The sequence below is a fragment of the Salvelinus sp. IW2-2015 genome, linkage group LG36, assembly GCF_002910315.2.
Source record: "Salvelinus sp. IW2-2015 linkage group LG36, ASM291031v2, whole genome shotgun sequence".
NCBI lineage: Eukaryota > Metazoa > Chordata > Actinopteri > Salmoniformes > Salmonidae > Salvelinus > Salvelinus sp. IW2-2015.
Window position 1 is genome coordinate 6,700,414 of NC_036875.1, and position 24,233 is coordinate 6,724,646.

The following is a 24,233-nucleotide window of genomic DNA, read 5'->3' on the forward strand; positions in this document are numbered from 1 at the left end:
TTTTTTAAAGGCAGTAAATTAGGCTGAATTAACTGTTATAATTAACAGGTATAGCAGTGGTAAGGTGTTGGGACTGTGTGGGCACCGTTTTTCACCGTTATAGTGCAATTAATGTATTGTTTAGTGTTGTGCAGTGAGTTTTCTGGCATGCATCTAAAAATATATTTTTTTGTTTGCCCCACCAAGATTTACATGCGAAAATTGCCACTGCCTATATTCCAACACACCAGCCGGGTCGCATATACTAGATGTAACATAGTAAACGTAAATCCTTGACCCAAAAATTTGTATGCGGGTCGCTGATTTACGTACAGAATACTACAAAATACTCTGAGACCAGGTTGCACAGCCAGCCGCCATACACAGCTCTGCAGGCTGGATCTATCTCCTTTAAGTCACCGCCCATTTCAACAGAGGAGGCACGGTTTACGCATCAGGTATATTATGAATAATTCCATAATGACCCCTGTTAGACAAACGACTCATAGGCTAACTGCAATAATTAGGTAGCCTACGTTTGCCATCTAACTCTGTAGGTTCGGCTTCAAACCTGTATTGCTTGTGGGATAGGGCGTTCGGGATTTGAGCATCTGCTGGCAGGGAAGATGATTCGGACAGTATGGCTGAGTGTGTGGAATACGCATTGCGATGCAAAACCATAGAAGGCTATACATTGAAAAGACGACAAAACGAACGTTGTGGTCGTAATAATAACGGGAAATTGTGTTTCTAGCGCGCACCTTTAGACACTGACAGCCTGCTACAAGAAGGCCGTCCAGCCTCCGCAGCCTAAACATTTCACGCCAACATTACTGCCAACCGGAGGAGAGATACCGTCGCTATACATGACTCACACCCAGGCTGCCTCTACATATTTGGCCTGGACTTGGGTCCCCTAAAGCGGTATCCCGCCTGTCCATAAATCCGAGACTGCACAGAGAGGTAACAAACCCATCGTGATATCCACACCATAACTGCGGATAAAAGCTGTGATCGCGTTTAATTTGTGTGCGTCTGTTTTATCGCACCTCTGCGCAAAAGGTATACTACCCATGGATACACCCGTGGTCAATATTTCATGTGGCATTTTATCATCGTTTAGGATGGTGACCGACGGAATTAAAATATGTTAGTATAGCCAAACCGTTACATGTGAATACAGTGTCATGTTGTGCATGTCATCACTTTTAATTAAGTGAAATTGGTTGATTTATAGCCTGCGTCTTGTCAAGGAGATTTGCATTAAGAATTGACGCTGGGAATTCCCAGAGTAGCCTAACCCAATAGCGAGCAATGATCGCAGACTGTAAAGTGCGGTCCCTATTCAGTAATGTGCGCAAAGCAATGCGCCTGTGGCATCGACAGCACGAGAGAAGCGTAGCGTGTTGACATGCTAATTAATTGATGTAGGCTAGTTTGCCTTGTAGACTACAGTAGGTAATATAGTAAGATGTGTTCAATTCACCTGTCAATATTGAGAGTAGGCTATAAAACATGATACTTCTCTGTAGGTGGTATAGGCTACCCATCGTAAACATCACTTTGTGGCTGCGTAATACCCTGGGGAGTACAGCGTAACTCCATGCGCTATGCAGCTGAGCATTGACATCATGCCATTATTTCAGATGGTATGAGTGAGTTTATGTTATGCCTACAGCCAGGGTGTCACAGCTCCAGTCCTCAAGGGCCGACGTGTCTGCTGGTTCTCGTTCTATCCTGTTCACATGCCACTGATTTAAGACCAGGGAAGAGGAAACTATTACCCTTTCACAATATCATGCAGACTCAGACCATACTGTGCCGGCTCAGAACATCGCAGCAACTATGGTGGATGGTGTAACCAATCATATGACATGATTTTGGCTCAATGTCAAAACCAAAAGCCCTCGTGTGTGCATTCGTTGGGAAATCAGTGCATTTAATTGATCAATTCAGTGCCAGTGCAGGGAGAGATGAAAAGAAGCCGGACTGCAGCCACCGAGGACAAGAACTGTGCCCCCCTGGCCTTTGCATACAGTATAGTCACCTCAAATCAAGTGATCAAAGTGATACACCCAGAATGTGTCAAAGCTAGGCTTAGCGGAGTTGCCAACAACCAGATGCATCCAGTTCTCAGGGATACAGCTAATTCAACCTAGCTTCTTTTTTTCCGCAGAAAACCAGATGTGGGAACTCCACTCAGGCGTTTTCTTTTACGGCTGCTACGTTCGTTGATATCAAAGCAAACAGTAGCATCTGTTGATAAGTTACTAGTATCTAATACAATTTCTTACACATCTCATATTGAATTTCAAATAGTCCTGCCAAGCTTCACTTGGATGGATGCAGTCACAGACGGGGTTGAGATCATTTCCATTTGAACTCAGTTCATGAAATGAATCAAACTCAAAATGAAATGGTTAAAAACAGGTGTCGCTAAGGTGAGGATTCAGAGAAGATGAGCTGATCCTAGGTCTGTGCCAATGAGCAACGTTGACCCAGAATGGTACACTTTCCATCGTATTGTCCCTGGTTGTCTCAGGCTGTCTTTGTCGCCATCTGTTTTGTGGGGTCATGCAGTGCAGGTGTAGTTGGTCAAAGTGATGTACAGTAGGGAGAGTGAGAACCGGTTTTAAATGGACGTGTCTGGTTTGGCTGTACAGTTTATATGCTTGTTTCATATGTTTTTTCTTGACCCTGCGTGTCTTTCTGTCTGTTTGTATTGTGTGTGTGTATGCACATCATAAGTGTCAAATTAAGGTGCAGATGAATGTGCATATGTGAGTAGCCTTCTTCCATTGTGTTTATAAAAATATCGGCGTTCTAAAGTGGTATTGCATGAAATAAGGAAGTGAGCGTGAATGGAACCACTTCCGTGGTGCTCACTCTCATTGCAGGTCATTGTGGGATACCTCTCAGCGTGTGACTCATTCCAGGCATGTATTCCCATGGGGAGGCAGCCAGTGAAGTAGCCATGACGAACCCTGGCACAGTATACAGTTACTGCTCTCATAGTGAGTCAGAACGGCATTCATTATTATGAGGCCTCAGTGCATCAATAAAGCTTACGCGTTCATATGAGCTGCATTACCCATAGTGAACAGGTCCATGAATGATTAGTCATATCCACAGTAACATTACCATGCTTAATTTACCATGCTTTATTTTTTTTAAATAATAAATTTTACCCCATTTTCGTGGTATCCAATCGCTAGTAATTACTATCTTGTCTCATCGCTACAACTCCCGTACGGGCTCGGGAGAGACGAAGGTCGAAAGCCATGCGTCCTCAGAAGCACAACCCAACCAAGCCGCACTGCTTCTTAACACAGCGCGCCTCCAACCCGGAAGCCAGCCGCACCAATGTGTCGGAGGAAACACCGTGCACCTGGCCCCCTTGGTTAGCGCGCACTGCGCCCGGCCCGCCACAGGAGTCGCTGGAGCGCGATGAGACAAGGATATCCCTACCGGCCAAACCCTCCCTAACCCGGACGACGCTAGGCCAATTGTGCGTCGCACACAGACCTCCCGGTCGCGGCCGGCTGCGACAGAGCCTGGGCGCGAACCCAGAGACTCTGGTGGCACAGCTAGTGCTGCGATGCAGTGCCCTAGACCACTGCGCCACCCGGGAGGACCCCCTCCTGCAGTTTTGTCACAGAACACAATGCCTCAGATGTTTTGAGGGAGCATGCAATTGGCATGCTGACTGCAGGAATGTCCACCAGAGCTGTTGCCAGAGAATGTAATGTTTATTTCTCTACCATAAGCCACCTTCAATGTTGTTTTAGAGAATTTGGCAGTCCGTCCAACCGATCTCCCAACCGCAGACCACGTGTAACCACGCAAACCCAGGACCTCCACATCCGATCCCTTCACCTGTCGGATCGTCTGAGACTAGCCACACGGACAGCTGATGAAACTGAGAATTATTTCTGTCTGTAATAAAGCCCTTTGTTGGGGAAAAATGTAATCTGATTGTCTGGGCCTGGCTTCCCAGTGGGTGGGCCTGGGTCCCACCCATGGCTGCGCCCCTGCCCAGTCATGTGAAATCCATAGATTAGGGCCTAATTCATTTTTTTCAATTGACCGATTTCCTTTATATGAACTGTAACTCAGTAGAATCGTTAATTGTTGCATTTTTATTTTATTTTAATGACATGGAAGCAACGTTTATTCAACCAGTATTTGTGCCCAACAGAATGGCTCTCTGGTTTTCTTGCCCAACAATAGGATTCTATGGCTTTACCATAAACCTGGTGCCCAACAAGTTCAAAATGGAACTGATTATTTATTTCTAGGCCTAATAATACTCTTTCACACAGTTCTAACCAGAATCTCAAAGCACCAGATGGATTCTGTGGGTCCCAATACAGAAGAGCATTGTTTATTTTTATAATTTTTTTTACCAACCTTTGGAATCTGCAATTTTTTGTCCTAAGCATAAATGGTTACCATGGCCTTGTTTTGCGTCTTTAAAATTAAAACTTGCTTCCTTCTTTCCTTCCTGGATGCAAATCAATCACAGATCTCACATGACATGATGGATTAAAGCTGTGTAGCAGAAGCCTAGCGTTCACCTATCCAGTCATGTAAGAGCCATTATTTATTTCAAGGAAAGGAAGGCTGCATTTTCAGGTCAAGGCCCCTGTACTGTGTATAGAGGCAGTGAACAGGCTCCTTATCCCATCCCATTGGCTCAGTGAGACAGACATAACCCAGACCTCTCCCACTCAAATTAGAGAAAACAATAGCATACAGACATGGAAGGAATTTGAGGACTGACCTCAAGAACAGTTGCATAACTACCATTCAAGTGTACAGACTTTTCTCTCTCTCGACTGTACAATTTCTCAAAATGCTCCTTCTCTCTCTGTGTGTGTGCGCACATGTAGCTGTGAACATATCTATTTGTATTTGCATGCATGCGTGTTCCCCAGTTGTATAGTCTTGTTGACTCAGGGACATCCATGCAAGCATTCCTTTCTCCAGTATCATTCCGGACGCACAGGCAATCATCAGCAACATAGATTGTTATAAATCACTATTAAACTGAGATTCCGTGATCTGTTGCCTCGGGCAGCAGGATGAACTGATGATATTGCAGATGTGCACAATGTAAGACATTACACTTCTGTTACAGGAGTTTCCAGATTGACTTCACTGCACTCCTTTTTGTTAATCAAAAACCTATCCGGTATATTACAAGTTGCAGCAGGGAGACACCACCCAGCACAGAAGCAGAGGAAAAGTCTAGGTGGCATTCTCTGAACTGGCCCTTAGAACCGTTTCCGGTCTGATTCAGATATGTCAACATTAGCACTAGGGGCTTATAGGAAACCCAAATAAGGTAGTGACCTTTGTCTCCTGCTGCAGAGTTATCAATCAATCAAATGTATTTATAAAGCCCTTTTTACATCAGCCGATGTCAGAAAACAGAATCCCAGCCTAAAACAGCAACTCCCTAGAAAGGCATGAACCTAGGAAGATACCTAGAGCGGAACCAGGCTCTGAGGGGTGGCCAGTCCTCTTCTGGCTGTGCCGGGTGGAAATTATAACAGAACATGGCCAAGTTGTTCAAACGTTCATAGATGACCAGCAGGGTCAGATGATGATGATGATGATGATGATAATAGTAATAATAATCATCATAGTGGTTGTAGAGGGTGCAACAGGTCAGCACCTCAGGAGTAAATCAGTTGGCTTTTCATAGCCGATCATTCAGAGTTAGAGACAGCAGGTGCGGTAGAGAGAGGGAGTCCAAAACAGCAGGTCCGGGACAAGGTAGCACATCCAGTGAACAGGTCAGGGTTCCATAGCCGCAGGCAGAACAGTTGAAACTGGAGCAACAGCATGACCAGYTGGACTGGGGACAGCAAGGAGTCATCAGGCCAGGTTGTCCTGAGGCATGGWCATAGGGCTCAGGTCCTGAGAGAGAGCGAGAATTAGAGGGAGCATACTTAAATTCACACAGGACACCGGACAAGACATGAGAAATACTCTAGATATAAGACTGACCCTAGCCCCCCGACACGAACTATTGCAGCATAAATACTGGAGGCTGAGACAGGAGTGGTCAGGAGAGACACTGTGGCCCTGTCTGACATTACCCCCAGACAGGGCCAAACAGGCAGGATATAACCCCACCCACTTTTCCAAGGCACAGCCCCCACACCACTAGGAGGGATATCTTCAACCACCAACCTACTACCCTGAGACAAGGCCGAGTATAAAGTCATAAAGTAATCAGATCATCAAACGGTGTCCACAGACTGTCCTCAATACAACAGTAAATAATCCGTGTCCTCAGTCCTTGTACTTGGACCTTAGTAACTTGATCTGGCGTCAATCTCTATTAACAAATATGAGAGCAATCCATAACATTCAGCATAAAGCCTAGTGACCATTAACTCGCATCACAACATAGCTCCGGGACAAGAACAGAAGAAAAGTTAAACCTTGTGCTTCAAGCGCTTAGTTGTTGTGGACCATGGCCTGACACTGCTGTTTACTTAGTACAGCGCTGAGTCTACTTTTTTAATATAGAAGCACTTATCAGGCTGTAGACCTGGCTCCTAACAGTAGACCTGGCTCCTTGTTTTCTTTCAGATAGTTTAGGTGATTGATTAAGCTCGCACCCCTTAAGTATCTCCAGTCAGTTCAAGCATATAAAACCAGAGTCAAACCATCTGCAACAGTGCACTATATATACAAAAGTATGTGGACACCCCTTCAATTTACTGGATTCGGGCTATTTCAGCCACACCCGTTGTTGACGGTGTATAGAATTGAGCACACAGCCATGGTATCTCCATAGACAAACTGGCAGTAGAATGGCCTTACTGAAGAGCTCAGTGACTTTCAACGTGGCACCGTCATAGTTTGTCAAATTCACGTGGTATGTCACACAAGCTCACAGAACAGGACCGCTGAGTGCTGAAGCGTGTTGCGCGTAAAAAATAATCTGTCCTTGGTTGCAACACTCCAAACTGCCTCTGGAAGCAACGTCAGCACAAAAACTGTTCATCGGGAGCTTCATGAAATTGGTTTCCATGGCCAAGCAGCCGCACACAAGCCTAAGATCACCATGCGCAATGCTAAGTATCGGCTGAAGTGGTGTAAAGCTCGCTGCCATTGGAATCTGGAGCAGTGGAAACGCGTTCTCTAGAGGGTGAGTCACGTTTCACCATCTGGCAGTTCGACGGACGAACCTGGGTTTGCCAGGAAAATGCTACCTGCGCCACTGCATAGTGTCAAATGTAAAGTTTGGTGGAGGAGGACTACTGGTCTGGGGCTGTTTTTCATTGTTCGGGCTAGGCCCCTTAGTTCCAGTGAAGGGAAGTCTTAACGCTACAGCATACAATGACATTCTAGACGATTCTGTGCTTCCAGCTTTGTGGCAACAGTTTGGGGAAGACCCTTTCATGTTTCAGCAGGACAATGCCCCCGGCACAAAGCACACAGTGTAAAACCTCACTAATGCTCTTGTGGCTGAATGGAAGCAAGTCCCCGCAGCAATGCTTCAACATCTAGTGGAAAGCCTTCCTAGAAGAGTGAAGGCTGTTATAGCAGCAAAGGTGGGACCAACTCCATGTCAATGCCCATGATTTTCGAATGAGATGTTCGACAAGCATGTGTCCACATACTTTTGGTCATGTACTTTAAATTAGTTCAACAGAGATCATCATTTCAATTTACCACGGAACTACAGTACTGTGTAATGGTCCGCACCCACAACAGCTTATTTGGTTATAGTAGTGCTGAACAGACGATGAGATGAGCCCAGCATAGATCATCCCAAATCAGAAATGACTGGTGCTAGCATTGGCTCAAATTATAGCTAATCTTCCAAAATGCCTTGGTTGTTGCTCAGCACATCTAAAATAAGCTCCTGTTGAATCATAAAGTCACATGTCTCCTTTTTCGTACTAAACAGTTGTGGTTCAGAATCGGACAGCCAATCAGACCGTCGTCCCCCTGATATCCCCCAGACACCTTTGCTGATTTAAGATCTTCCAGGGAGACAGTTACAGCTCCCTTTCTCTGATGGATCTCCACTTCCTTTTTCTGGGGCAGTCAATCTGACAGACTCCACAAAGCACGGAGGGAGAGAGGGAAAGAGTCATAGTAAGAGAGAGAGGAGGACTTTCAGTCCTCAAAACAGTACATTGGGACGTTGTTATTGTTATGCAAACGTGTCTCTAATACAATCAATCCTGTTTTAGATTTTTTTTGTCCCATTTGCATGCATTTAATTGAGTAGGAGAGATGAAACAATCAGCAGTTTCGCTTTAACCCAGCTTTCCTGATGTATTTTCGTCATTAATTTGTAATGTTGATTAGGAAAGAGAGAATCACTCGGTGTGTAAATTAGAATGGCTAGGCCAATGTACTATAAATGCATTGGTGACTGGTTCTGTGACACCACATCAGTCTGGTGGTGACAAATGCTTGTTCAGGGATCTCGTGATTGCATTTCACTGAGAGTTGTCCGTTCACTGTTTTTGCTGTGCATGCAGTGCATCGGTTAAGAGTACTGACGTTTTGTCCTTTGTTTCACTTCGTCTGCCTGCCCCTGTCCCTCATTTTCCTCTCCATTTTGTCTTCTCTTTCCTAGTCTTGAGCTCTCTGTCTCGATCGTTGCTTGTTGGACAGCGTAAAGTAGCAGAGTGGACAACGCTGGCTGTCTTCTACCTGTCTTTGCTCCTGGATTGTTCACTGCACTCCAGGAATAATATTTTTCTACATTGGCCAGAGAGAGCTTGGTCAGAACTTTAGGTACAACACACCYCAGAGCTTTTATGGAAGGATAACTTCTGCAGCCTCCACATGAAACATTATTGACACCACCATCTGAAAGCTAAAGCTGTAGCAATCTACCATAGTTAAGTGTCCGAGGTAGACCGCATCTTTGAAGCGTAACCCAACCACTAAGATCAAGGGTTTCCGGTTATCTAACCCCCACCAACCTTTTGCCAGCTCCTGTAACTACAAGTCCAAACTTCCTGCTTTGGCCTTTCCCCCGCAGCCACCATGCGTCCCTCACTTGCCACAGCGGTCCTTCCAAGGACCCGTAACCATCCCCACACGGCCCACCCCCACAATGCACACGGATTGCCCGGACACTTGGGACGGGAGAACCTGTCAGCGCCTCGGAGGCGCAGCCCGCACCTGCGACACACACTCAGCCCGGAGAACCTTCGGAGCCTGGTAGAGCGTGGTGGCGCCACCGGAGACATGGCTTCCGTGGTGAGTAGCCCCATGGGCCTCCCGAGGGCCAACAGTGACACGGACCTGGTGACGTCGCAGAGCCGCTCGTCGCTGACGGCGTCCACGCTGGAGTTCACGCTGGGGAGGGGCGAGAACCTGGTCATCTCCTGGGACATCAAGGAGGAGGTGGATGCCACCGACTGGATTGGCCTCTACCACATCGGTGAGACACTCAGCATGCTCGTTTCACAATGGTAGTTAGTAACTAGGAACGTTTAAAGTAGAACACATGAACTGGTTGCCCCCAGGGATACATAGTTATGTTGTAGTCCAGTACAACGATCTTATTCAACTAATGATATAGCCCTTGATTAAATGAATCAGTTGTGTTATGTACAGGTGTAAACAAAAATGATCAACCCCAGGGGTACCCTGCCAGAATYAGTTAAACACTAGTTTACCTTATCCAGCTACTGGTGGAGCATTGAATCAAAGGTTAAAATAAATGCTCAGATTTTTTTATTGTAATAATGTTCCTTTGATTTGGACTGATAAGGCAAACTTTTTAACTAATACTACTGATCTGACTGAACTGATCCAAGCTGTTGTTTAGGACTTGCTGATTCTAGCTAGTTTTGTAGAGTTGAGAAATGCAAGTCTCTGGTGCAGGAGACTACAGAGTAAATAATGAAATTGGAGCTGTTGAAGTTCCACGGAAGGGAAGCCTGAGTCAACACACACATCTGACTTGGACCATCACATATCATATACACCTAGACTATCCTGGGTGGTCACCAATACAGTGCATTRGGAAAGTTTTCAGACCTCTACTTTTTCCACATTTTGTTACGTTACAGCCTTAGTCTAAAATTGATGAGGGGGAAAAAACAATTTAATCAATCTACACACAATACCCCATAATGACAAAGCAAAAACAGGTTTTTAGACATTTTTACAAATGTATCAAATAAAATATCACATTTACATAAGTATTGAGACCCGACTCAATACTTTGTTGAAYCACCTTTGGCAGTGTTTACAGTCTCCTCGTCTTGGGTACGACGCTACAAGCTTGGTACACCTGTATTTTGCKGTTTCTCCCATTCTTCTCTGCAGATCCTCTCAAGCTCTGTCAGGTTGCATAGGGAGCGTCGCTGCACAGCTATTTCCAGAGATGTTTGATCGGGTTCAAGTCCGGGCTCTGGCTGGACCACTCGAGGACATTCAGAGACTTGTCCTGAAGCAACTTCTGCGTTGTCTTGGCTGTGTGCTTAGGGCCGTTGTCCTGTTGGAAGGTGAACCTTCACCCCACTCTGAGGTCCTGAGCACTCTGGAGCAGGTTTTGAGTAAAATTATAGATACCGTATTATTAGAAAATGACTCTCAAGTGAAAAGTCAAAGTATTTGGTTTTAAATATACTTACCTTTCAAAAGTAAGTGTAATTGCTAAAATATACTTAAGTATCAAAAGTAAAAGTATAAATAATTTCAAATTCCTTATATTAAGCAAACCAGACAGGTCTTTTTTAAATTACGGATAGCCAGGGACAAACTCCACTCTGACATAATTTTCAAATGCAGCATGTGTTTAGTGAGTCTGCCAGATCAGATGCAGTAGGGATGACCAGGGATGTTCTCTTGATACGTGTGTGAATTATACCATGTTCTGTCCTGCTAAGCATTCAAAATGTAAACACAACTTTGGGTGTTAGGGAAGATGTATAGAGTAAAAAGTACATAATATTCTTTAGGAATGTAGTGAAGTAAAAGTTGTCAAAAATGTAAATGGTAAAGTACAGATACCCCAAAAAACGACTTAAGTACATTACACTGGTTCCAGACTGCTTTCGTTTAATAATGATGGAGGCCACTGTGTTCTTCGGGACCTTCAAWGKTGCAGACATTTTTTGGTACTCTTCCCCAGATCTGTGCCTCGACACAATCCTGTCTCGGAGCTCTACGGACAATTATTTCGACCTCCTGGCTTGGTTTTTGCTCTGACATTCACTGTCAACTGTGGGACCTGATATAGACAGGTGTGTCCCTTTCCAAATCATATCCAATCAATTGAATTTACCACAGGTGGACTCCAGTCAAGTTTTAGAAACATCTCAAGGATGATCAATGGAAACAAGATGCACCTGAGCTCAATTTCGAGTGTCATAGCAAAGGGTCTGAATATTTATGTAAATAAGGTTTTTAAGTTTATACATTTTCAAAAACTGTTTTTGCTTTGTCATTATGGGGTGTTGCGTGTAYATTGAGGGGGAAAAATCTATTTAATCTATTTTAGAATAAGGCTGTAACCTAACACAATGTGGGYAAAAAKTAGGGGTTTAAAATACTTTCTGAATGCACTGTTTAATACCCCTGCTTAGAGTCAGGATTTTGATTGTAAACTACACCCGACAAAAATATAAACGCAACATGTAAAGTGTTGGTCCCATGTTTCATGAGCTGAAAATAAAGATCCCAGAATTTTTCCATATGCAGTAAAAGCTTATTTAGCTCAAATTTTGTGGACAAATTTGTTAACATCCCTGTTAGTGAGCCTTTCTCCCTTGCCAATATATTCCATCCACCTGACAGGTTTGGCATATCAATAAGCTGATTAAACAGCATGATCATTACACCTTATGCTGGGGACAATTAAAGGCCACTCTAAAATGTAAGTTTTATCACACAACACAATGCCACAGATATCTCAAGTTTTGAGGGAGCTTGCAATTGGCATGCTGATTGCAGGAATGTCCACCAGAGCTCTTGCCAGAGGATTGAATGTTAATTTCTCTATCATAAGCCTCCTCCGTTTTATTAGAGAATTTGGCAGTATGTCCAACCGGCCTCACAACCGCAGACCACTTGTATGGCATCGTGTGGGCAAACGGTTTGCTGATGTCAACGTTTGTGAACATGAGTGCCTCGTGGTGGTGGTGGTGGTGGGGTTATGGTATGGGCAGGCATAAGCTACGGACCACAAACACAGTTGCAGTTTGAATGCACAGAAATACCTTCAAAAGATCCTGAGGCCCATTGTGAGGCTGCTTGTGAGGATGCATATCTGTATTCCCAGTCATGTTAAATCCATAGATTAGGGTCTAATGAATTCATTTAATTTGACTGATGTCCTCATATGAACTGTAACTCAGTAAGATCTTTGAAGTTGTTGCGTTAATATTTTTGTTCATTATATATTAAGCGGCACACTGTATAAGGCTACTTGTTAAATATTGCAGTGAAAAAACAACTACTCCAACTTTTTCATATTTATTCATATAATGAACCACATATTGTTTTGAACCTACAGTATAACCAATTCGGTTCTATGCGAGCATACATACCCACTAAATACATTCAGGCAACAAACTAAAAGTATTTATCTAACACAAACTATAAGCAACCACATTAGGCTTGTCTAAGACTCCTCTAATACTAATTTACCAGTTTACCAATATAATAATTGGCTGTGGGACGAGTCAGTCAACCTCCAGAAGCTTCTGAATCCTCTATCCACCTGCCCCTTGACCTGTCTGGATTTCCTCCTTTAAGGAAGAGGGATCCCAATCATCCCTGTCAGGTGAAAATATGAGAGGGAGGGAGAAAGCAGAGAAGGCAATCCATGCAGGGATCCCTCCAGCTATCGATCACGAAGCCATCATGCACTTCATTACTAGCGTCAGGGTATTAATCCCCCCAGGGTGCTGCGTGCTTTCCCACTTTCCACAACTAAGCAGACATTCAATGATATCACCCCCGCCCCCTCCTCTCTCTCCTCCACATCTTTTCCCCCACATCATGCTGCTTCGTGCTTGTTCAGTTCAGCCTGACGTGGTCGTTCATTTTAAGGGGGTGAAAGTGCTACGTACAGCGGAATTCCCTCGGTTTTAACACTGGGATGTTGCAATTTCTTGTCCTTTTATGTTAGAGGTTGTAGAGAATGTATTTTAGGAACTATATTTACGAATTAAAGGATAATTGTCTGAAGTTTGACGTATCTAAGGTTATGGTATAGTGCAAAACGGACATTATAAACTCAGGGGAAAAAAGAAAGGACCCTTTTCAGGACCCTGTCAAAGATAAATCGTAAAAATCCAAACATCTTAATTGTAAAGGGTTTAAACACCGTTTCCCATGCTTGTTCAATAAACAATTAATGAACATGCACCTGTGGAACGGTCGTTAAGACACTAGCAGCTTACAGACGGTAGGCAATTAAGGTCAGTTATGAAACCTTAGGACACTAAAGAGGCCTTTCTACTGACTCTGAAAAACACCAAAAGAAAGATGCCCAGGGTCCCAGCTCATCTGTGTGACCATGCCTTAGGCATGTTGCAAAAGGACTGCAGATGTGGCCAGGGCAATACATTGCAATGTCCGTACTGTGAGACATCTAAGACGGCGCTACAGAGAGACAGGACGGACAGCTGATTGTCCTCGCAGACCACGTGTAACAACACCTGCACAGGATCTGTACATTTGAACATCACACCTGTGGGACAGTATGGCAATTTACAGTATGGCAACAACTACCCGAGTTACACCAGGAACGCACAATCCCTCCATCAGTGCTCAGACTATCCGAAATAGACTGAGAGAGGCCTGTTGTAAGGCAGGTCCTCACCAGACATCACCAGCAACAACGTCGCCTATGGGCACAAACCCACCGTCGCTGGACCAGACAGGACTGGCAAAAAGTGCTCTTCTCTGACGAATCGCGGTTTTGTCTCACCAGGGGTGATGGTCGGATTCGCATTTATCGTTGAAGGAATGAGCGTTACACCGAGGCCTGTACTCTGGAGCGGGATCGATTTGGAGGTGGAGGGTCCGTCATGGTTTGGGGCGGTGTGTCAAAGCATCATCGGACTGAGCTTGTTGTCATTGCCGGCAATTTCAACGCTGTGCGTTACAGGGAAGACATCCTCCTCCCTCATGTGGTACCCTTCCTGCAGGCTCATCCTGACATGACCCTCCAGCATGACAATGCCACCTGCKATACTGCTCGTTCTGTGCGTGATTTCCTGCAAGACAGGAATGTCAGTGTTCTGCCATGGCCATCGTAGAGCRCGGATCTCAATCCCATTGGGCACGTCTGGGACCTGTTGGATTGGAGGGTGAGGGCTAGGTGCCTTGGTGGAAGAGTGGGGTAACATTTCACACATTATTCAATATCTGTTAGTCACATGTCTGTGGAACTTGTTCAGTTTGTCTGTTGTTCAAACTTGTGTAAATATTTGTATGAACATAACATGTTAAGTTTGCTGAAAATAAACGCGGTTGACAGTGAGAGGACACTTATTTTTTGGCTGAATTTACATGGAACAAGAGTTGTGATAAGGCTGCAATGTGGAGTGTAGATATGTGCTGTTCAATAAATATCTGACCGTAACATTATAGTGTTCATTGGGGTCCACCATTTTCGAGTTTTTCAATAATCAAACATTTTGTCTGTCACTGTCACGTCTTTGTAGACCACAAAACATGCATGTGCATACTCATTTAGAACCAAACACACAAACTGAGTGGTCTGACAAAGCTCTTTTGTTCCCTGGCCGGCTCAGATGAGACCAGCCCGTCTAATGTGTGGGACTGTAAGAATCGCGGGGTGAATGGGACACAGAGGGGCCAGATTGTCTGGAGACTGGAGCCTGGTCCTTACTTCATGGACGGTGAGTGGGAGGAGAGAAGACGAGAGGAGAGGGAGTGAAGGAAAAAAAGCTTCAATATGATCAAGTATGATGTGGAATTGAAGTTTCAAAATGTCTTTGAGCAAAAAGTGCGGTCCAATGGGATGAGATTAACAAAGGGGGAGAGGCAACGCTTAATTAACAGGTTTTGGTTCCAAATAGCACCCTATTCCCTATGTAGTGCACTACTTTGAGCAAGGCACATAGGGCCATTTATTTCATGGTTAACTACTGGAAAGGTAATTACACTGCAATTACATAGGACGCTACATTTAATTGAGTTGTTAGTTCTGTAATACAAGTAACTGTGAGCAAGATGTTTGCATTACTCTGTACATACTACCCTCTTAACAAGCGAGATTAGAAGTCATGTCTCACAATTGAGATTCAGCCAGCAAAAGAGTTGGTGAGGAGAGGAAAAGAGAAGTTGTGTTCATATCATGAATCTTTCTATTTCCCTCTAGCTGAGACCAAGATCTGCTTCAAGTACTACCACGGTGTCAGTGGAGCCCTGAGAGCAACCACCCCCTGCATCACTGTGAAGAACCCTGGAGTCCTGGTGTGTGTGTMTGTGTGTGTMTGTGTGTGTGTGTATTTTTACGACTGTTAACATGTTTATACAACTTCTCTGTCTCTCAGGGAGAAGGTCAAAGTGAGGGGCAGTCATCCACAGATCATCCTCGCAAACTAATCAGCTTTACTTTAACAGGTGAGGTGTGGTTTGGTTAAAACCAAGTAAATGTCCTCATTGACTCTGTCTTAGAAAAGGAGCACACTCTATTGTTCCAATTCAAATGATTTAGTAGAAGATTGTCAACGTTTTGGCAGCAAACTGCTTTCGTCAGGGTTTCACTTATTTATAAATCTTATCAAWAAGAATAATCATATTAATCTACCACTTTATTTGACCTTTTATTCCTCCTCACATGTGTTATTCCCACTTGAAAATAGAGCCTCTTAACTTTGCGTATATGTATATCATCCTTCCTTTMCAATAAACCTCAGAAAATTTGTGAAAACGCAGAAGGTTCTGTTCACGCTCCAATTGCAATACTAGTTCATATAGTAAGGTGCTCTTTGGTTTCCCTGGCTTGTGACATTGACAAGAAATGGGACTTGGCTACACGTGTATGATATAGTTGCAGATAAAAGCCATCATTGAAACGGCTTGGCATCTTCATTTTGGAAATTTAAAAAACCCWAAAAAGGTCAACATAATGTCTACTGCCAATGTGTTGCGGTTTCACATGACCTTCGCCACTGCATTTGCAGAGAGGATATGTTTGGTGGAGATATTACAAGATGGGCTCGTTGTAATGGCTAGAATGGAATAAATGGAATGGAAGCCCGTCCTCTTATATCTCCACCCACTAGCCCCCTCTGGTTGGCAGTTCAGCCTCCAATTTTGTCAAAGCCTCAGACAATGCTCAGTGAAGGACCTGGGGCCGAACTGTATGCGTAAGAGTCTCAGAGAAGGAGTTTGGATCTATGATCAGGTCCCCCTGTCCATGTAGTCTTATTTATTGTGCTCTAAAAGGCTAAACCAATCCTGATTCAGCACTCACACACACCTACTCTGATACTGTTGATACACACATCACCCTGATGTGACGATAATCTTCCTCTGTGTAGATATGCGTGCGGTGGGGCTGAAGAAGGGAATGTTCTTCAACCCGGATCCCTACCTGAAGATGTCCATCCACCCTGGGAAGAGGAGCGGCTTCCCCACCTTCAGCCACCATGGACAGGAGAGACGCTCCGCCATCATCGCCAACACCACCAACCCTAAGTGGCACGGAGAGGTGATCTATATGCATGCATGTGTGCACACACGTACACACACTTACACATATATGCACACTCTCACACATATATGCACACTCTCACTCCACTCTTAGATCACTCGGTCACTCACTCACTATAGATGTAGTTTCAAAGAATCACTTGAGTATTAAGTGTATTTCAATTATACACAAATGTATTCCCTATTATTTACAAAATTGTGAAGGTTAGACATTTGAAATCAATATGGCTGAAGAGACTAGGTCAGGGATTGGTAACTTTGATAGGGGTGGGGGGCACAAAAAATCTGAACTCCTCATGAGGGGCCGCTGTGGCTTGCGGGTCTGCGTATCCACATCCATACCCACACATACATCCCCCCTAGCCTTTTGGGGTTGCCCATCCCTGGTTTTCCAAATAAAGAGTTAATGGGGAGCCGAGCAAGGCTTTCCCTTTAGGTGTCTGGCTTGGCATTTCAGATGGTCGCCGTCCACTGTCACGTGGAACTTCAGAATTCCGATTAAGTTGCTGTCCACTTTAAATTGGACCTGAACCTCTGATTGCCGCAATTCACTTGTTGTTTACCATCGAACATTTTTTTTCTTTTGTGAAAAAGCCAGCTCATAGAAACGTGTTCTAACAGTCTGTGTCTCCCTCCCTCTGTAGAAATACACTTTCGTAGCACTGATGACAGACATTCTGAACATCGAGGTGAAGGACAAGTTTGCCAAAAGTCGACCAATCATCAAGCGCTTCCTTGGTCAGCTGACCATTCCTGTCCAGAGGCTGATTGAGAAGATACCTGGGTAGGTAACATGGCAAACGGACGCAGTCTAGTGATGCATGCACGAAGACACACTACCGGTCAAAGTTTTAGAACACCTCCTCATTCAAAGGTTTTTCTTTATTTTTACTATTTTCTACATTGTAGAAGACATCAAAACTATGAAATAACACATATGGAATCATGTAATAACCAAAAGAGTGTTAAACAAATCAAAATATATTTGAGATTCTTCAAATTGACGTCCTTTGCCTTGATGACAGCTTTMCACACTCTTGGCATTCAACAGTCCAACAGTCTTGAAGGAGCTCCCACATATGCTGAGCACGTGTTGCCTGCTTTTTCTTCACTCTATTTGAAGAATCTCAAATATAAAATATATTTTGAATTTCTTTAACACTTTTTTGGCTACTACATGATTCAATATGTTTTATATCATGGTTTTGATGTCTTCACTATTATTCTACAATGTAGAAAATAGTAAAAATAAAGAAAAACCATTGAATGAGTAGGTGTTCTAAAACMTTTGACTGGTAGTGTACGTGTTCTTACTGACACTCAAGTATACCCATGCTCATAATTGTTGATTGTTCACTGTACTTTATCATTGTGTGTTCACTACAGTTGAGTGATTGCATTTGGTTGTTTTGTATGTCCGTCCATCTGTCTGTTTTCAGTGTCCAGCCTCTGAGCTTCTCTCTGTGTCGACGGTTGCCCACTGAGCATGTGAGTGGCCAGATGCAGTTCAAAGTGGAGCTTACATCCACTGGGCCTGACGGTGAGGACCATTACCTTTTCATTTCTTGTGTTTGTTAACAACAATATTTAATAAACTTTTGTCCACGACTGTACTTTTTGAGAATGACACAAATATTAATTTCCACAAAGTTGCCATCATACAAACTGAGGCAGCAGACTTTATGAAAATTAATATTTGTTTCATTCTCAAAACTTTTGGCCACGACTGTACACACTGATGAATTGTAATGTAATAAAAATCAAGGTATTATAAAATTATAAATTTTTCTCTGTTTCATGCTCAGGGGCCTCACTAGACTTTATCATCGGTGTGCCCAATAACGGGACCCCGGGGACTCCGTCAGATGACGAGGATATGCCCCACCCACTCCCGGGGGTGGTCACTGGAGGCCCCTCCCCTACTGGCTCTCTGGGCTCACAGAGGTCCTGGGAAGGCGGGGCCACAGCTTATCCAGTCCCAGACTACAGGGACTTCAGCGGTACAGAGGGCGGAACCACAGAGGGCGAATCCTACTCTGGCCCTCAACGGCTGCAGAGGTCCCTAAGTGAAGGCCTGGATGCCATCGAGGCCCCCAAGGGTCCCGGAGACAGGCCCCTAGGCGCTGCCTCCCCGAAGCTGCGGTCTAGCTTTCCTACTCACACACGTCTCAGCGCCATGCTGCACATTGACTCGGACGAAGAAGAGGAGCGCTCCGGGTCCACCGACATCTACCCGGTGCCCGGGTCCCCCCTGCTGCTCAACGGGGGCCATGAAGAAGATCTCTTCCCAGAGCTACAACAGGACTCTGACACTGAGCAGCCGCAGCCCAGGGTGGAGGGTGATGAACAGGAGGGGGTAAAGGGGGAAGAATGCGCCACTGGTGGTGAATCTTATGTGGCCCCTGAGTTAGACCTGGCCCTCGACTTGGAAGACGCCTCCGAGCCTGATGTTTTCTCAGAGGTGGAGGAAGTTCCTTTCTTCTCAGAGGTGCTGTCCCAGAGTCTTTTGGCTGAGGTCCTGGAGGGGCCAGAAGAGGGCCAGGGGCCCGCTGACGACCCCTCGTCGGAGATTGACACATGCTCCATGGCAACAGCCCCACAGACATTCATCTCTTCCTCAGAGAGTTGCCCAATCACAATGTCCACAGCTCAGGTGAGTGTGACTGGTGGTGCAGTAAGTAGATCTTAAAGGCCCATTGCAGTCGTTTTTCTATAAATCTCAAATAATTTCTGAATAATAATTAAATACCTTAATGTAATAGTATTCTGTTAAAATGGGCCCAAAAAAATGTGTGGCAGAAAACTATTTCTCAAGCAAAATTTTTGATAGGACTATCTGGGAGTGGTCTGAATGGGGAGGGGAAAACTGAAAACTAGCTGTTATTGGCAGAGAGGTTTGGAGCTCTCTTTGTTATTAGTCTATTAACCAATTGACCATATAGTGATGTCACCATGGAAAGCCAGAACTCCCGCTCATGCAAACCTGCTGATTAGAAGGTCCTGTGTAGATTGTATTTTCAAGAAGCAACTATGAGGAAATAACACTGATCCAATGTTTTCACACTTTTACAGTGTTAGTTTCATCAGCTGTTGTACAATATGTGTAACATATACGCTGGGAGTCAGGAAGCAGGTGCAGAAGGTGAGTTTAATGATAAGAATAAGGCAGAAAACAGAAGCGTACTGAACGTGGCCAAAACCAATACTGCCTGATGACTGAGGCTACTGAGGGCTAAATAAAGGGAGCTTAATCAAGGTGATGAGATCCAGGTGTGCGTAAGGATGGTTGCCAGGACCGGTGGTTAGTAGATCGGCGACGTCGAGCGGGAGTAGGCGTGACAATATGATACAAAACACAGGAAAAACTGAATGTTGACTGCACTGAGCTTTTAACCTGTGGTTAAAAGTTCTCTCTGCAATAATTCCACCTTAAATAGCCTATAGTATATCTCTAGTAGTAAGTAAAATAATAATCTTAGAAATCCAGAACTAAAGTCTTGCGTAATTGCGTCAGATTCTCAATTAAGTTCTGGGGACAAACGTGTTAAAATATACTACAACAAGGTGTGAAAGCAGGGCGGTAGCTCCACCCCCCTCTCTTTACAGGCAAGTCTATGGGAATGTCCATGAATGTGGATGCTTTTCTTACTTACAATAAAAGTGACTCCAAAATGACACAACATTATTTACCATTCAGTTCCTATTGGGCACAACATAATCCAAAGAAAACAACAAAAATAAACTGCAAATGCATCCAACAAGTTTGTGGAGGCACAAGCATGCTGTAGTCATTGTGTGCAAGCAATATGGGACCAAATACTAAACATTTGACTACTTTAAAACACTAAGTGAATATTTCAAAATGCTTATGACTTTTCAAATAGGGGACTAGATACATAAAGTGCTTTCACTTCTAAACAGTAAGATAAACCGAAAATATATCTCAAATCCAAAATTGCTTCACTGTCCAAATACAGTGCCTTCAGAAAGTATTCACACCGCTTGACTTTTTCCACATTTTGTTGAATTATAGCCTGAATTAAATGTTGTGTCACTGGAATACACACAGTATTTCATAATGTCAAAGTGGAATTATTAGGGAGTTTTTTGGGGGGGGGGGTAAAAAGAAACGGCTTAGAGCTAAGCACAGGCAAAATCCTAGCGGGAAACCTGGCTCAGTCTGCTTTCCAACAGACACTGAGAGACAAATTCACCTTTCAGCAGGACAATAACCTAAAACACAAGGCCAAATATACAATGTAGTTGCTTACCAAGACGACGTTGAATGTTCCTGAGTGTCCTAGTTGCAGTTTTGACTTAAATCAGGTTGAAAATCTATGGCAGGATTTAAATGGATGTTTAGCAATGATCAACAACCAACTTGACAGAGATTTTAAAAGAATAATGTGCAAATATTGTACAATCCAGTTGTACTAAGCTCCTATATACTTACCCAGAAAGACTCACAGCTGTGATCGCTGCCAAAGGTGTTTTTAACATGTATTGACTCACGGTCATGAATAGTTATGCAAATTAGATATTTTTGTATTTCTAAAAACATGTTTTCACTTTGTCATTATGGGATATTGTGTGTAGATGGGTGAGAAAAACGCAATGTAATCCATCTTGAATTCAGACTTTAACACAACAAAATGTGGAATAAGTCTGAAGGTACTGTACATCTGGTGTGGACTGTAGTATTGGTAAAATAAAAAGTTGGGTAAACACAGAACGCCTTTCGAGATAATGCTGGCGGGTTAACACAAATGCTAACAATGTCAGTTTAGTGTTGTAGGTGTGCAAATATTATTCACCAAAGCAAATAAGGTGCATTAACAGCATTTATTAACGCTCCACTACATCCCTGGTCCTAACACACCATTTGGGAAAGCATGCTCTGACCTCATCACCCTTCATGCTGTTGGATGTCTTTGGGCTTTGTAGGAGGCTGATGCAGGGGCAGAAGCTGCCATTGACCCAGGAGGAGATACCATCACCGACAACCCACCCACCAGTCAGCATGTAGACGATGAGGGAGACGGGCAGACGCCAGCCAATGAGGTTGAAGGAGATGCTCCGTCAGCCAATGAGCTGGAGCCAGGAGAGGAGATAGGTGAGCTTAGGCGGAGCTTGCAGGCATCTGGGGCGGTGTCCCAGGATGAGGTGGGGGAGGAGCCAAGGCCAGCGGGGGATCCAGGATCTGTGGAGTCAGATGCAGTTGCCACGGAGACGGATGGAGAGGACGGTATGTAACTACTGCCTTTATAAAAGAAAAACTTTGTTACGCATTATTTTACACTGATGTTTACCTGGTATTTACTTTTAAATGACATTCTGAAATGATCATCTATTTTGCTTCCTTGGGATTCATTAAGACATCCACATACTCCCCTACCTGGAACAATCATTTAATATTATTCCCTCATTCATCCAGTAGAAACGAATAGTGAATTACAATAAAACTGTATAAGGCTAATGTGTGTTCCCTTTCCTGAATGTTGCGTATGCTCAGGTGCTCAAGTGAACGGTCACCCTGTGCACTCGCTCCCCACAGTGCGCCATGACATCCACCGATACCAACGAGTGGACGAACCCTTACCTCCTAGTAAGTGTCTCTGTACATACTACCTCTGTAGGTATTTGAGGTGAAGGAAGATGACAAAAGAGAAAGAAAGAAAGCTGCTTGATATAGTATGTGTATTTGTCTCGATAGAGAGGGTTTGTTTGTACCTGTGCCATACTGGCTTCTGTGACAACATGCGCAATAACTGTTAAAAGTTAAAAAGTTGTTAATTTCTTCTACTACTTCTATGATTCGGTAAACTGAAAGGGTGCATACTTCCACCTAAGTGTGTTGTTTGAACTGGTATAAAGCCAGGGTTTGTGATTTACTGCCACCTACAGTTATAAAATGTTTGCTCAGGAGTATAGTTAATTGGCTGATCTCTCCTTATGACCCGGATGGAATTATGGGATCTTTCCTTAACCCATACTGTAGGAACTCCCACCAAGTTCACTGCTTCAAATTGGTGGAATTCCTCAATGGCGCTGCCCATGTTAAAACACGCTTTGGGGCACTAGAGCTGTCTATCTTAGAAATGTGGGCCAAATCGTAGACTAAGTCCTATGTGCACAATGGTATACTGTTTGTTTGTTATTTCAAGGTGCCGTGGTTGGATGTTACAATGCATCTGTGCATGTCAACCATGTGTGAATTCAGTTTGACTGCGACTGTGRGTGCATCCCAAGTAGCACCCTATTCCCTATGGGCCCTGGTTAGAAGTAATGCAGTAAAAAGGAAATGGGGTGCCATTTGGGATGTAGKCTGTGTCTTAAATGTAAAGCAATGTGTTTGTTCTCCTTACAGACTGGGAGGCGAGGATCGATAGTCACGGTCGTATTTTCTTTGTGGATCATGTGAACCGGACCACCACGTGGCAGCGCCCCACCGGACCACCCGCCCCCCAGGGCCTGACCCGCTCCAGCTCCATCCAACAGATGGAGCAGCTCAACCGCAGGTCTGTGTCATGTAGAGATATATATATATATATATATACACATTCGCACACATACAGTATATGTACATACACACACACCCTCTCTCTCATACGCTCACACACACTCACGTGCACACATACTTTTGCAACTTCAGTACTCTGTATTTCCCCTTCTCACCCCTTTCTGTGTCTCTGTATTTTCCTCCGTCAGGTATCAGAGCATAAGGAGGACGATGACCAGTGAGAGGTCCGAGGAGAACACAGTTGACCTCCCGCCAGAGCTCACAGAGAGTGACCTTCTACCCCAGACCATCCCTGGTGCGCTAGTATAGTCACACACACACACACACACACACACACACACACACACACACACACACACACACACACACACACACACACACACACAGGGCTATAAAGTGCTACCAGTTTCATCCCAAATGCAACAAAATATTTTGCTGTGCGATCTGGAGTTTTAATTTGGGAGCGTCATGTTTGCAAAATTACTATAGCGAACACTGCTTGTTTCTATTCGAAACTGTTCAAAAGGTCTGACCAATATTACCTGTGCGACGTCTTTTTTTTCCTGTCATAGATTGGGTGGCCGCATTTTACATTCATAAACCATGTTGCTGGCGGTTCATTAGTTTGATACTGTAGGCTATATGTAAAAACAAAGAAACAAAAATTCTAGTGTTTTGTGGAGTSCCTTTGTTACAACTATGAAACAGCTTATTTTTATAAATTACCCCAACCACCAAGATGCATGGTCAGCAAGATGCGCGGTATAATTATGAAAACATCAGTAGCCTAAACATCATTTATAAGTGCCAAGTGTGCTTGATAAAGGGTGAAAATCGGCACAAAAACAATAATGCCATTATAGTCTCCTACGTAATTACTGGGACAGTGAAGCATTGTTTCTACTTATGGCTCTGTACTCCAGCACTTTGGATGTGAAATTATACAATGACTGAGATTAAAGTAGTGCAGACTGTCAGCTTTAATGTGAGGGTATTGTCATCCATATCGGGTGAACTGTTTTGAAATTACAGCACTGTT

At 44.1% G+C, this 24,233-nt stretch overlaps 1 protein-coding gene across 2 annotated transcripts in view; it reads left to right on the forward strand.

Annotated features, from left to right (window-relative positions):
• Window positions 1–363: 363 nt before the first annotated feature.
• LOC111959912 (E3 ubiquitin-protein ligase HECW2-like) overlaps window positions 364–24,233 on the forward strand; it is a 41,196-nt gene continuing 17,326 nt past the window's right edge. For both annotated transcript variants that reach the window (XM_023981759.2, XM_023981760.2), the window contains exons 1-13: window positions 364–437; window positions 8,594–9,409; window positions 14,745–14,852; window positions 15,335–15,429; window positions 15,510–15,579; window positions 16,503–16,672; window positions 17,319–17,458; window positions 18,114–18,214; window positions 18,480–19,327; window positions 21,619–21,919; window positions 22,187–22,279; window positions 23,042–23,192; window positions 23,383–23,489. In XM_023981759.2, coding sequence (XP_023837527.1) covers window positions 9,010–9,409; window positions 14,745–14,852; window positions 15,335–15,429; window positions 15,510–15,579; window positions 16,503–16,672; window positions 17,319–17,458; window positions 18,114–18,214; window positions 18,480–19,327; window positions 21,619–21,919; window positions 22,187–22,279; window positions 23,042–23,192; window positions 23,383–23,489 — 2,584 coding nt within the window. In that variant the 5' untranslated portion in view covers window positions 364–437; window positions 8,594–9,009. The remainder of the gene's footprint in view (window positions 438–8,593; window positions 9,410–14,744; window positions 14,853–15,334; window positions 15,430–15,509; window positions 15,580–16,502; window positions 16,673–17,318; window positions 17,459–18,113; window positions 18,215–18,479; window positions 19,328–21,618; window positions 21,920–22,186; window positions 22,280–23,041; window positions 23,193–23,382; window positions 23,490–24,233) is intronic.